Consider the following 13854-nt stretch of genomic DNA (forward strand, 5'->3'; position numbering starts at 1 on the left):
ATTTAAACGAATCACTTCTCAGGAACTCGGGAAGTCGCTGGGCGAGTATTTTTTGGTATTATTATATTTTCGGTTCTGTAGTTTAATGGTCACGACAGTAGCGAATAAGGTTAACATTGGCCTATATAGGTATTTACAGTTGAATCACTAAGTGCTTTCTTTGTCCGTTACGTATCTGGCTGAATGCGATTATGTCAGAAGCACGTACACTATAAGAATTGCCCTTTAATAACGGGAGAGCTGCAGTGAATTGTCGTAGATTGCAGACGCAGTCAAGTTTGCCTAGCTGTAAATAATGACACAATTCGAGACGTTGTTCTCTCTTAATCGACACGGCTTCTACGGCAGCATTCGTGGAACTTTAAAGGCTGAGGATTCTCGTCATAAACATTAAATAACATAGGGATAGAGCATAATGTAATATGCCTTTAGAATTAATATAAGTTTATGTACACCAGCGAAAGGACACCATTCACTCAGACTCTACAGTAAATAACTTTTCACATAGGGACAGCTGAAATTCAAGTAGAAATTAGCAACAGGGCTGAATAATTCAGCTTCTCAATTATTGAGAAAAAGCTTTACTGGAAAATTAGTGTTTTCGGCTTATAAATATAAATTAAAAGGCATCTAGCAGTTTCTTATTATGTTATTAAGTTTCATATTTTTTCGAAAATTGTAAAGTTTGTTGTTGTTCCATTAAACAATACTTTAGAGTTGTATGAATAGGTAATAAAATTTTCATTATCATTGTTATGACAGTGTATAATATGCAATAATACAATGAATACACAGTGTAATTATAATTGGTCAGGAACGGAAGAGGCGACGATCAAGGTACCAGCTCAGGCGCGTGCTGCCCTCGTCTCTCACGCACTCGCGAAATTCCGACGTGGCCAGCCATTCATTGCGTTTAATAGCTTGTCATATTAAACTGTGCCTGCGCAGCTCTCTGTCGAGCGGCGAGCGTATAAGCGAATGCGAATGAATCAATTATCATTTTATAAAGGCACCGAAATAGCCCTCGATCGAAGCGGCCGCGTCGCCCATCTAACCAAACAACCGCTACAAACTCCTGCGTATTAAGTTGTAAATTAACGCGTCCTATGCCTCTACGCGTCCAATATACTGCTATTAAGATGACGATAACTGACTCTCGACCTGCAGACATGTCATCTCGACGCACGTTCCTGGGCACCGTACGACGATAAACCTGTGTCGCTTTAGAGTTTCCTGGTTATCTCGGCTTATAAAGCGTTATATCTTGTTGCAGTCATCGATGCGGCCTGACTAATGAAGATTTGAATAGACGATGGTGTAAGCCGAGTCCCGTTTTGCATCCGTCTATTTACCATACTAAGGTAATATTCTGAACAATTCAATACACAGTTACCTACAGAAAATCGTTGCATTGAACCGATTATGATTTTGTAGAAAAGAAACAGCAGTAGGTAGGTCTGTTTGTTTCTCTTCAAATCTGATATTGCACTTCCAACATTTTGGCTTCACCTACAATCCAAGGAATTTCTTCAGCCGACTCAGTCAGAGTCAGACAGTCAGTAAGAGACATCAGTGGTTTCTGCTGGATTTTGCATTGTAATTAAGTAACTCTATATCAAAGATTTTGTTGAAATCTCGCAGATTCCTTGATATATTCTTCCATTTTAGGGCCTGATTGAGTACCTGGTGCGCGTTTGGAAAAAGCCGCCGCTGGTGTACTGCGACTACCACGGGCACTCGCGCAAGAAGAACGTATTCTTCTACGGCTGCGCGGCCGCCGAGAGCTGGTGCAGCAACGACCGCCTCGTGCAGGACGAGCCGGTCAAATACCTCGTGAGTTGAACGACATATTCACTGGCGAGTGATATGTTCGTAAGGGCCCTCGCCCACGGCGACATTTTTTAGCGATGCAGTCGCGCCGCTATAGCGTTAGTAGCGTGTTAGCAACAGTTCTGTAGTGCGTTGCAAATGCGACTAACGCGCGTTAGTAGCGATGCTGTCGCGCGTTTACGAAATGCCGTGGGCGAGGACCCTAACGTGTTATTGGTCATGTCAGATGAAGTCCTTTTAGCAGTTCATCAATTACTTTTATGCAGTTAATCTTTCGGTAGACCTTAAAACAGATGATCAATTAGAAATTGAAAATATTTATTTTTCTCAAAACAGTTGATGATTTTCTTACATTTAACGGAGACTACGCAACTATTTCCCCCTGCAACTCCTATAGAAAGAAATTTGACCACCAATGAAACACACAAAATCGAATTCTATAAAAATCCGATGCCGAATGGTCCTTTGTCAATCTGCCGCAAAATATAAATGAAATCAATGTTGTGCACTCATGATAAATGGTCTGAAGGAACCACTCAAGTGTATAAAAAGCTCCAACCCATCAGATTCTATTTACGAGTAAGCTTTTACCCACAAAAAATATAAAAGGGAAAATAAAACTTTTACTTCTAAATTACTTTCGCACCTTAAATTACTCAATAAAAAATACATCCTTTCTTATAGAACTAAAACTAATTAGTGTTTTCACATAGATTCGTTCGTTAGTGTCTCTTATAAGATAGGTCATAACTTATTACTTCTCATTATTTAAAGTTTGCGACATAACTATTCATATTTGTTTTTTGTTTTGAGGATACAAGTACTCATTAATCATCCTAACAATTAATTAGGCGAACTCTAATCATGCGGAAATTGTAGGTCCTCAACCTTATTAGTACATTGCGACTCCTTGAGGAATTGCAAAAACAACTGGCTAATTACAATACGACAAACTTGCTATCTCACATAAATCCGCAAGTAAAATAAATGGACCGTTATAAAAGGCTACCATAAAGATAAGAAGACATTAGCGTTCGGATGGAAGTTGTAAGTTAAGTCCACTCTCCAGAATATTGGTGTTTGATAAAGTTGAAACGGTGTTTTGCGTCCATATACGTCCGATCTCATACTCATACATCTTCAACCGGTATTCAGACATACGCAGTCATATTGACCAACATAAATTTTAAAAATGTTTTTCTAGATGTTGCCAGCTCTCATGCACCGCATTTCTCCTGCGTTCGCGCTGGGTTCGTGCTCGTTCCGCGTGGAGCGCGAGCGCGAGAGCACGGCGCGCGTGACTGTGTGGCGACACCTGGGTGTCACCCGCTCCTACACCATGGAAGCCTCCTTCTGCGGCTTCGATAGAGGACCCTTCAAGGTGAGCAGTGTAAACCTTGTAACACAAAGACTTGGTGTCTTAGGGTAAAGGGGTAGAACGGGGCAGCTATCTTCCAACCCTTAGAAATTGGTGGCCTCTACATAACATAACGCAATGTTTCGACTCTAGGTGACTAAGCGCGCGAGAACCTTCCCTAAAAATTATTTAACAGTAATAATAGCTTAGTATGCATATTTTATGCTGCTTTTACACTATGCGGAAATTAGCCGAGTCAAGTCAAAAAAACAGAGGAGTGGGGATAAAATTCATTCATAATTCATCCCCACTCCACTGTTTTTTTTTACTTGACTTGGCTAATTTCCGCGCAGTGTAAACGCAGCATTAGAAATTTGAATTTGAAAATCGTACAATAAAACATTTATGTCATTCGCTATGCTACACTGGTAGATCCGTAGCCCATGGCCCATGGCCGCGTGGAGTGAAAATGCTTCGTTACCGTCTATTCCTCATAGCCTTTAACAGGGAAAATAGCTCATTATTATTAATAAATAATAAAATAATAAAATAATAAAACATTTATTCGCTGCAATTTTAGGGTTACAAATTAGGTGTGGACTTCCTCTATTAAGTACATAAGCACCTGTGTCAGAGGTAGCCGCTCTTCCATAGCATAGCATTGTAAAAAACCTTGGTAGGGTGCAGTAAACATTTCAAATCAAAAGAAAAACAAAAATGAAAGTTAAAGTTAAACATCGAGACTATGTAAAACTTAAATAATTAAATTAAGTACATGTTCGATTAAAAGTATAATTTAAATTAGTGAGCCAAATAAAGTAACAGTAAGTATGTGGTGTGTGTGTGTGTGAATATGTGTGAATGTGGTGTATGTGTGTGAATGTGTGTGTGTGTGTGTGTGTGTGTGTGTGTGTGTGTGTGTGTGTGTGTGTGTGTGTGTGTGTGTGTGTGTGTGTGTGTGTGTATGTATGTGTGTGTGTTTGTGTTTGTGTGAAAATAATGAAATATTATTAAAATTTTAGTTAGCCTAAATTTCAATAAGTTACGTATGAATTTTCAATATATTTTCAGTCTCATTATAATCCAGATATTTTAGCCATTCGGTAAGTATTCTTTTACACTCCCTATATGTTAATGAGTATATTTCAATAGTTTTATTTATTTTATTGTAAATTTGTGAGGATAAATGCGAGTATTGGTATTGAGCAAATCGAGTGTGTACGTTAGTTATATGGGCCACTTTATCTTTCCTTCTTTTTGTTACATTATTAGAGCAGAACTCCATAGAAAGATGTCTTCTTAAAATAGCATAAAGTATATATAGCTTTCTAACCGTCAGTAAGCCAGCATTAGCGTATAAAGTATGAGTTGGAAATATCCTTTTCTTGAAAAACATGACCTTCAACAAAGACCTCTGGGCACGTTCGACCTCCAGAAATTTTGTCTTAAGTGCACCTCCCCATAAAGCAATACAGTATATTGTGACTGACTGTGCTAAAGCGACGTATATATCCTTTAACAATTGTTTATCCGCGATATGTCTCAGTTCTTTAAATATCCAAATCAGTTTCCGCAGCCTACTGGAGACTAGTTCAATATGGTTATGCCAGTTAAGTTTTTGATCCAGTATGACCCCAAGGTATCTAGTCGATTTAACCTTAATGATTTCAGGACAAGCACAATTTAGAATAGAGGTAGAGAAATTACAGTTATGAATTTTGATTTTAAAAGTTGTGTCAGGCTGAGACCTATCATGGATTGAGAAACACATGTAATTAGTTTTCGAGGTATTGAGCGTGAGGAGATTTGTTTTTAACCAAACACTAATTTTCTCCAGACCTTTCTCTGCCCGATTCTTCACACAATTCCAAGAGTCCCCAGTAAAAACCACGGCTGTGTCATCTGCATACGAGAATATTTTGGTGTTTGGTATTGTCATATTACAAAGATCATTAATATAGATTATAAACAAGGTCGGTCCTAGGACACTTCCCTGTGGAACGCCGAAGTTTATACTAGCAACTCTGCTCACTGTTTGACCAAGCTTTGTTTTTTGTGACCTATCGTTTAGGTAGCTCTTTAGAAGTTTTAGGGGAGTGCCTCGAACTCCCAAATGTTCCAGTTTCTGTTCAAGGATGGGAATGGACACTGTATCGAAGGCCTTCTTTAGATCCAAGAAAACCGCGAGACATTTATTCTTGTTATCAAGGCCTTCGGCAACCACAGACGTCAGTGCTGCTACGGCATCTTCAGTAGACTTACCAGTACGAAATCCAAATTGTGACTCTGATAAGATGTTAAATTTATTTAAGTAATTTAGCAATCTTTTATTTATGAGTTTTTCTAAAATTTTTGATATTGACGGCAGGACTGATATTGGTCTGTAGTTGCTAACGTCTTCCTCATCGCCACTCTTATATATCGGTGTAACTAGCGATTCTTTAAGTATAGATGGGAAAATGCCCTTATTAAAACAAAGGTTTGTGAGGTGGGTAATTATGGGCAAGATTTCAGACTTTGCAAGTTTAAGGAACTTTGTAGGTACGTTGTCATGACCTGGAGCGCTATTTGTTTTAAGGCTCATTAGAATAGAGTGAACTTCATCCGTGTCAGTCTCAAGAAAGACACAAGAAGAAGACTGGGAGGGAAAATTGAGATCTATTTTAGGTTGAACAGATCCAGGCGCATTGATAGCATCCGCAAGATTTTTACCAATATTACTGAAATAATTATTAACAAAATTAGCCGATTCATGTTTATTACATTTGATGTTTATTAGTTTTGGATCAGATTTTACCTTTTTCAGATTTGTAATTTCATGTATATTTTGCCAAAGGCTTTTAGGGTTCTTTTTGGAGTCTTGCAATAGTTGTCGCTCATAGTTACGTTTTATTTTTTTAATCAAATTATTGCAGAAATTACGGTATCGTCTAAATGTAATCAAGAGAATCTCATCATGTGGATTACTACGAAGTTTTAATTGCATATTATTTCTATTTTGAATGCATTTTAGAATACCTGGGGTTATCCAGGGCTTGATAACTCGTTTATTCTTGGGGATATTTACAGTTTTCGTGTTATCTTTTAGGGTTAAGCAAAGTGTATTTATTAATCTCTCAGTCACCAATTCAGGGTCATTACATAAAAGCAGTTCATCAAGGTTTTTATTTCTTAAGTCATTTAGGGCATTATCATAGTTTGTTACCATTCTAGTTTTTATACATTTTGATTCTGGTATACAGTGTGAGTCACGTTAAAGTGTACATATGAAAATAGATGAAACTAGACCTATTTTTATCGACAAAAAAGAGGTCAAAAATTTTTTGAGATTTTTTTTTTTATTTTTTATAGAATTTTTTTTCTTCCAATTACTTATTGTAAAGAAAACGTAATAACTTTTAAACTAAGGGGTATATCATGATAAAATAAAAACAGTAATAATGCTAAATAACAGGCAATACTAAAAAAATACATAAAATACACAAAAAAGGCCAACAAATAATAAAAAATGACACTTTTTGAAAAAAAACTGCTTTTAAATTCGTGTTTTTTTGGTTATTTGTTAAATTTTTCCAAAAAATGCCCCCATAACCGGTGGTTTTTACTACTTTGTATTATTCTCTATCGTATTACCTTTGTAAAACCAAAAATCGCATGTCTCTATCCCTATCACAACATTTGCAATGATCGTTTGAACAAAGGCTTGCCACAACATTATTCTCCGCTGCAGGTAGAGAAAATTTTATTTTTAACTAAAATGCTTATTTTACTTCGAAATCTTTTGTTTTTATTTAAAATTTAACTTGTCTTTATCTAAATTACAAATCTAGAGCTATTTTCAGTTTCGTTGTTAAGGAAGCGTTGAATAGCGCGCCCGGAGAGGCTTAGTTCAAACGATCATAGCAAATGTTGTGATAGGGATTGAGACATGCGATTTTTGGTTTTACAAAGATAATACGATAGAGAATAATACAAAGTAATAAAAACCACCTGTTATAGGGGCATTTTTTGGAGAAATTTATCAAATAACCAAAAAAACACGAATTTAAAAGCAGATTTTTTTCAAAAAGTATCATTTTTTATTATTTTTTGGCCTTTTTTGTGTATTTTATGTATTTTTTTAGTATCGCCTGTTATTTAGCATTATTACTGTTTTTATTTTATCACGATATACCGCTTAGTTTAAAAGTTATTACGTTTTCTTTACAATAAGTAATTAGAAGAAAAAAAATTCTATAAAAAATTAAAAAAAAATCTCAAAAATTTTTTGACTTCTTTTTTGTCGATAAAAATAGGTCTAGTTTCATCTATTTTCATATGTACACTTCAACGTGACTCACACTGTATTAGAGTGGGAAAGGTGTAATAGTACCATAGCATGATCGGTTATTGTGGTGTTTAGGACTGCGATTTGAGCGTTTACCTTTTTTCGGTTTATTCTGAGCATAATGTGATCTAGACAATTAGATTCTCTAGTAGGCAAACTATGTCCCAAAAGGACACCATGAATACCTAACATGTCTAAATAATTAGATCTGTTTCTTTGGTCTGAAGTTTTTTCACCTTCTCTATGTATGGTATTTATATTTATATCTCCAGTAATTACTAACTGTGTGTGATTTACTAATGTATCAAGGTGGTTATTTAGCGAAGTGATAAATCCATCCGCATTACTGATGGAGGGCGAACGGTATATAGCTAAGAATGTAAGTGTATTTCTCTGAAATTGTATCTGTAGAGCCGATGCGTTTTCTAAATGTATTTCATTTACTTTGGCAGTAAGATTATCTTTAATGTATGCTATTACACCATCACTTTTATTTAAGTGACGAGATGTGGAGTATGATATGTAATTAGGTATAATCGGAATAGGTTTGTGATCACAGAGCCAACACTCGGTCAAAATAATTAAGTCTGGGTTAAAATTTAACTGCGCGAGCGTGATCGTAAAGTCATTAAAGTTACAATAGACACTTCTAATATTTTGTGTAACTAAGGTAAAGTCATTTTCTCTTATATGTAAATAATTTAGTACGTTATCAGGGTTACAAGATATAGATCTGGCGATATTTAATTGATCGACTTCACTTATAATATTTGTGTTATTATTCATTATTAAAATATAAATAAAATACTCGATTTTTCATCATACTTATCAGAACTACTGACTGAATGTAATGGCTAATAAAATATGTTTGTTTGTATGTAAGTGTGGGTGTGTAATTGTGTAGATGTGTGTGTGTGTTTATGCAGGATTTAACATATGGCTCATAGTTGAATACAGTTATCTTAATATAATAATAAACTAACTGAATGATACACAAAGTGGTTAACAACATTTGTAAACAAATAATAAACAATCGAAAAGAGACGGTATTACATACACTTATTACTATCACTGAATTATGTATTGTAAATAACATCACATAGTTATTGCGGACTAGTCAGATATTAATTAGTTGATGTACTTGGGCCTCTGATTTTATCATTATTATTGGAGAGTTATCTGATTTCCGAACATATACCTTACCGTAGGCGGTCCAACAGTACTTGTATTGTTTTGTTTTGGCGAGGTCCCTGGCGAGGAAGTGCAATCGGGACCCTCTGGGGGTCAGCTGCTCCGATACGAACACTGGCGTGTCCTCCGCGGTACGTAGGCCCAAGTGTTTGGCGCATATTTTGGACTTAGTTTTTACATTAAAGTTTCTACACAACTTTAAGATGTTGGTTTTTACGATGGTAGAAGAGGTTTCAAGTACTATGGGTGGGTTCTGCGGTTCCTTTTTTCCACGCACCCTGTATATGTCCTTGATGTCTTCCTTACGCAGGTCACCGCCAATAGTGGTAGATAAACCCAAAACCATCTCGATTAAGTCCTCCTTGGATTCCTTATTCTTTTTCGGAACGTTTTTTATTTCTAGATTGGACTTTCTAATCTTTCTATTATTGTATCGTAAGGCGGCATCTCTATCCCTGAGCCTTATCCTTTCACCGTGAAATTTTCTTATCCATCTGTAATGCGAGAGATCGTTCCTATTATTACCGAACTAAACTTTTAAATAAAATAGATTTCAACATCCTTCATTCTTCAAGAATAGACGACTTGTTCGTGACCAGAATATTACTTAAATCTCGCCCGTGTAGAAGCTATAACGAAAATAATAAATATTAATAAGATTGCGAATAATAAATTATTATATTCTTTGGTCGTATAAGTATACGGGTAATTTTAAAATTCCTGAACAAAACCTGAAATTGCCTATACTGGCTATCCTGCCTTCGATTTAAAATATGACGCTTATCTAGGCCCTGATCAGCATTAGGTAGCTACTTTAGAATAATTTAATCCTATGTGTGTATAATTATATTATTAGCGCTCCAACTATCTTATCTCCACGTCAATCTCGATCCAAACGCAAACCGGCCTCGCCATCCCAACACTTGAGATATCCGTATCCTATATCCTACGCCAATTTAACTGATAAACTTTAATCATTTTAATAGGCAGCCTGCAACTTACACTTTTTTCTTGTTAGGTAAGTGTATAATTCTAACTTTGAAAACCAATCAATGTAAGTCACTTAAATAGTAATTGGATTCAGTCACTTTCAAGTCGTTTAATAAATGATACGCGTCCTACCTCACTTATCCAATTAGAAATGACGGCTTATCCAGAGATTAATGATAACGATACTTAGGTCCCAACGTCCAGGCTAATACATCTAAAAGTGTATGAGGCGTGCTCGCTATTAGATCCTCTGATTAGGTCGTGCTCGCGGTCGCTGTATCCCCTGCGCGGGCGACTAGGAAAGGCGCATTTTTCCTTTTAATGAATCCTCCACGCAATCGCGACCAGTTCCTGTCAAACATTTTCAAAAAAAGTGCGGTTGATGTGCTTTAACGACACGCTCCTCCCGAGTTCCCGACTATGTAACGGTCTGCCGCGCATGTCAACTTCGCAAAAACTCGCCAAGGCGTGCTTGAATGTTATTAGAACGAAAAGGCAATTAAATACGTATGTATCTACACAGTTGTTTCGTTTTTACTGCTTTTTTCTGCCTTGCAGGCTTTATTTTCCTCGAAATGTGAATTGCAGTACAATAAGAGCGCTGCACGAATAAGCTCATGTGTCATTATTACCATTACGACAAATTGCTGCTCTTTGACGATGATGCATGATTTATGGTGGGCACACAAAGAAATTATGAATTATTCCCACTGAATAAACAAAGAGACGGTGATTAACTCTACTTACATAAAAATACCCTATTTGTTGGAACGCTCCATGGTGAATCATTTCACAGAGTAGTGCGAAATAATCTATGGCCCTTAACTAAATAGTTATAGCTAGCTTTTATGCAGGTTTTGGATGCACTCTCGACACTCGTGGTCGTGCATGACAATCAATCCTGCGCCCGAGTCGTAGGAACTACGGCCGACGTCGGAAATGAATATCGCATCATTGGCTGGAATGAATGATAATAATTTACGGTTCGCGATGTTAAAGCAACATTTTATAGTGAAAGCATTTGCAATTAGCTTTTATTTTATTATAGCTTTCTTGAAAGGTCTATTGTTTGATGACAGAATAACCTAAGTATTATTTTATGTTTCATAATTTAAGGTTCAGGAGATAGAAACGAAAGATTATCCATAAGATTATAAAAGGAGATGGGACAACACCATTCGGTAGAGATCCGTTTTGTTCTGCTAAAACACTGTATCTCCATGATTTTTATGGAAATACGCGTTTGACGTTACTGTAGGGTTTGTTTTTCAAATTTAACTGACCTAATAATATTGATCACAAATCAAATAAAAATAGAATTTATCAAAAACAGGGCATAAATTTAGAATCGACGCGTCGTTAACTTGTTGAGTTTTGAGCACTCTAAATTTTTGTTTCCCAATAATCGTAGCTATTCTAACGTAGCTGATACAACTAATAAGATAACCAATTTAGCTTGGTACCGTTGCCCGAACATAATATTTATTGTAGGTAATTTATTGAATATTTAGTAACATTTTATTGTTATTGCCTAGGGCTTCCACCTCAACACGCAGCACCTACAAAGCGTCGGCAGCGACTTCTGCGAGGCGCTCAACGGCCTCAATGACACCGCCACCAATGTCGACATACAACTTACCAAAGATCTCAACGGGTAAGCACACAATATATTCTTTATAAAAGCTATACAAATATTCAAAATAGTGCTATGATTTTTCTCCGACTTTCAAAGACTATTTCCTGAAGAGCATCTGAACTTTTTTTGATGTTACTCTCATTGCGAAAGTAGTTTAACATTAACTGACTGATTCCGTGATTTAGGAGCAGTTTAATTATACGGACTTTATGATTGTCGTCGCTTTAAATATGATAGATAGGTAGATAAATCATTGCCGTCTCTGGATTGGTGAGTGGAACAAACGCTCTAGGCGCTAGAATATCGAATGAGGTGCTAATGCCACACCATAAAAAAGGATGAAACCTAGTTTAATGTGAAACACAGGGGGAACGAAGGGTGTAGAAAGAAAATCTCGATATAATTCGATTAAATTTTGTGAACAACTTACATGAAACTGAGACGTCATAATAGATAGATAAGCATGCACTCAGTTGATATTTTATTTTTTGCATTCGTAAGGAGCGATTGATATTTCCTCAGGTTGAACAATATGTTAAATGTAAAATGTTTTCAACAGAAATATAATTGAAGTTAGTTTGGTTGACCTCGGAGCAGACAGGCAAGTTTTATGTGGTTTGAAACCATGTGGCACATAATTTGGCTAAGCTTTTGTTAATTAGACCTATAGCCATTCGACGACTAATAAGATATCTGTAGATAACAAGCCACACATTTGTTTTATGCTTAATGAATCGCTAGCTTACTGTTATATTTTAGTAATATCCGTCCATACCTAAGCTACGCGTATCATTAAAAAATTCTAACATTTCGTAACATACTTCATTGCATAAAATACATAGTATAATTTTTAATCATAGATAGGACAGCGTTATTGTGTTTGCAAATAACTAATCATGATAAATCTTATATGATTTCTACAACTTAAATAATTCGAATAATCTTACTTGGGTCCGTTAATTTTCCCAATGATAAGTAGGTACCTATACCTATAAGAACAAGACCAAAGAATGAAATATTAAGAAATGCAATAATTACTCAATCCCATTCACCAGTTTCTTCAGCTTGCATGATCAAATCCTCGGTTTGACTAATAGCACCAAATAATCTGTTGTGCAGTGAGATAGCGGTGGACAGCGAGCCGGGCTCGGGCTCCGACAGCGTGCTCAAGACCGACTCCGACGAGGACTTCGACTAGGCTTCGGCCATAGGTAGAATAAGACTAGAAAAACTATGTACTACAAACGTAACCCGAAACCTAGAACTTAAACCCATTGAAATTATGGTTATTCCAATCATACAATTAAGATAGAGGAATACAATTCCAACATATTTGGTTTTATAATCACATCACTTTATCAGCAGACGTTTATTTTTTAAACTTTACTTTATCTATTTTCTTATGGATTTTTATTGCGTATTATATTTAATTTTAATATTACCATATTTATTTTATGTACAAATTAGTCTGTGTGCTGTGTGCGCCTGTGATCCTTAGTTTGTTTGGTTTGTGATAAATTAAATTTATTAAGTTGCATGTGATCTCAATTACAAATAAATTATGAAATCACCGAAAGCTTTTTTATTATTCACCCTTTCTTAACGCACGGCGGAAATCCATAGGGGGCATCCAAGTCAGTAGATAAATTAAAAAATAATGTAAACTGCAAAATATGTGACATGTGTAACTACAAATAAATATAATTAACTAGCTTTTGCCCGCGGCTTCACCCGCGTGAAATTTAGTTTGTCACAGATCGTCATAAATTATAGCCGTCAGATCGTCATAAGTTTCATCAAAATCCGTTCCGTAGTTTTTGCGTGAAAGAGTAACAAACATCCAGACATCCACACAAACTTTCGCATTTATAATATTAGTAGGAGTAGGAAGTAGGATTTCGCTTTAGGCGGTTGTCACACTGTGCCGCGCTCCGCCGCGGTACGCGGGACGACAGATTTAATCATTGTATGCAAGTACCTCAGTTTGTATAGAAAACACGCGCGGCACAACACACTGACTGTTTTGAAGGCCTAATTTCCGAAATTTTTCGGACCGAAAACCTCACACTAGAAAGGACAGTGCCAATCCATGTATGGAAGTTGGACCAAGTGCTGCCCAGAATGAAACCATAGTGCATTTTGTTCCTCAGGCCAATACTAATGTGTAAACCGGAGCGCACTGAAATCTATCCCTGAAGTTAAGAGAAAAAAAGTGTTTTGTTTTGAATTATTTACATATAAAATATCATCGATATATACGTATTAAGCATAAGATTTTGCGCTTTTGGCATTAAATAACACTCGCTATGTTGAACTTAACCATACTGCATCTGTACACCTTACTTTAGTACGACTTAGACATTCTTTATAAGCGATCAAGCGCTGTTGCAGTAGTTTGGTTAGTTGACAGAAATTAATTATTTCCAAAATGGAGCTAGAAGTTTTAGCTTACAATAACTTCAATAACGATTGTAATACACCAATAAATTGATTTTTTGCAAGGATAGAGAACTAAAACTTCTT

General features: G+C 36.1%; 1 protein-coding gene across 5 annotated transcripts in view; it reads left to right on the plus strand.

Moving 5' to 3' along the window:
* The window catches only part of LOC135072942 (cytosolic carboxypeptidase 1-like), an 86435-nt gene extending 73539 nt beyond the window's left edge, over positions 1-12896 (plus strand). For all 5 annotated transcript variants that reach the window (XM_063966974.1, XM_063966956.1, XM_063966969.1 and 2 more), the window contains 5 exons: positions 1274-1361; positions 1669-1833; positions 3035-3211; positions 11231-11349; positions 12451-12896. In XM_063966974.1, coding sequence (XP_063823044.1) covers positions 1274-1361; positions 1669-1833; positions 3035-3211; positions 11231-11349; positions 12451-12529 — 628 coding nt within the window. In that variant the 3' untranslated portion in view covers positions 12530-12896. The remainder of the gene's footprint in view (positions 1-1273; positions 1362-1668; positions 1834-3034; positions 3212-11230; positions 11350-12450) is intronic.
* Positions 12897-13854: the final 958 nt, after the last annotated feature.

This window comes from Ostrinia nubilalis, chromosome 1 (genome assembly GCF_963855985.1).
Source record: "Ostrinia nubilalis chromosome 1, ilOstNubi1.1, whole genome shotgun sequence".
Lineage (NCBI taxonomy): Eukaryota > Metazoa > Arthropoda > Insecta > Lepidoptera > Crambidae > Ostrinia > Ostrinia nubilalis.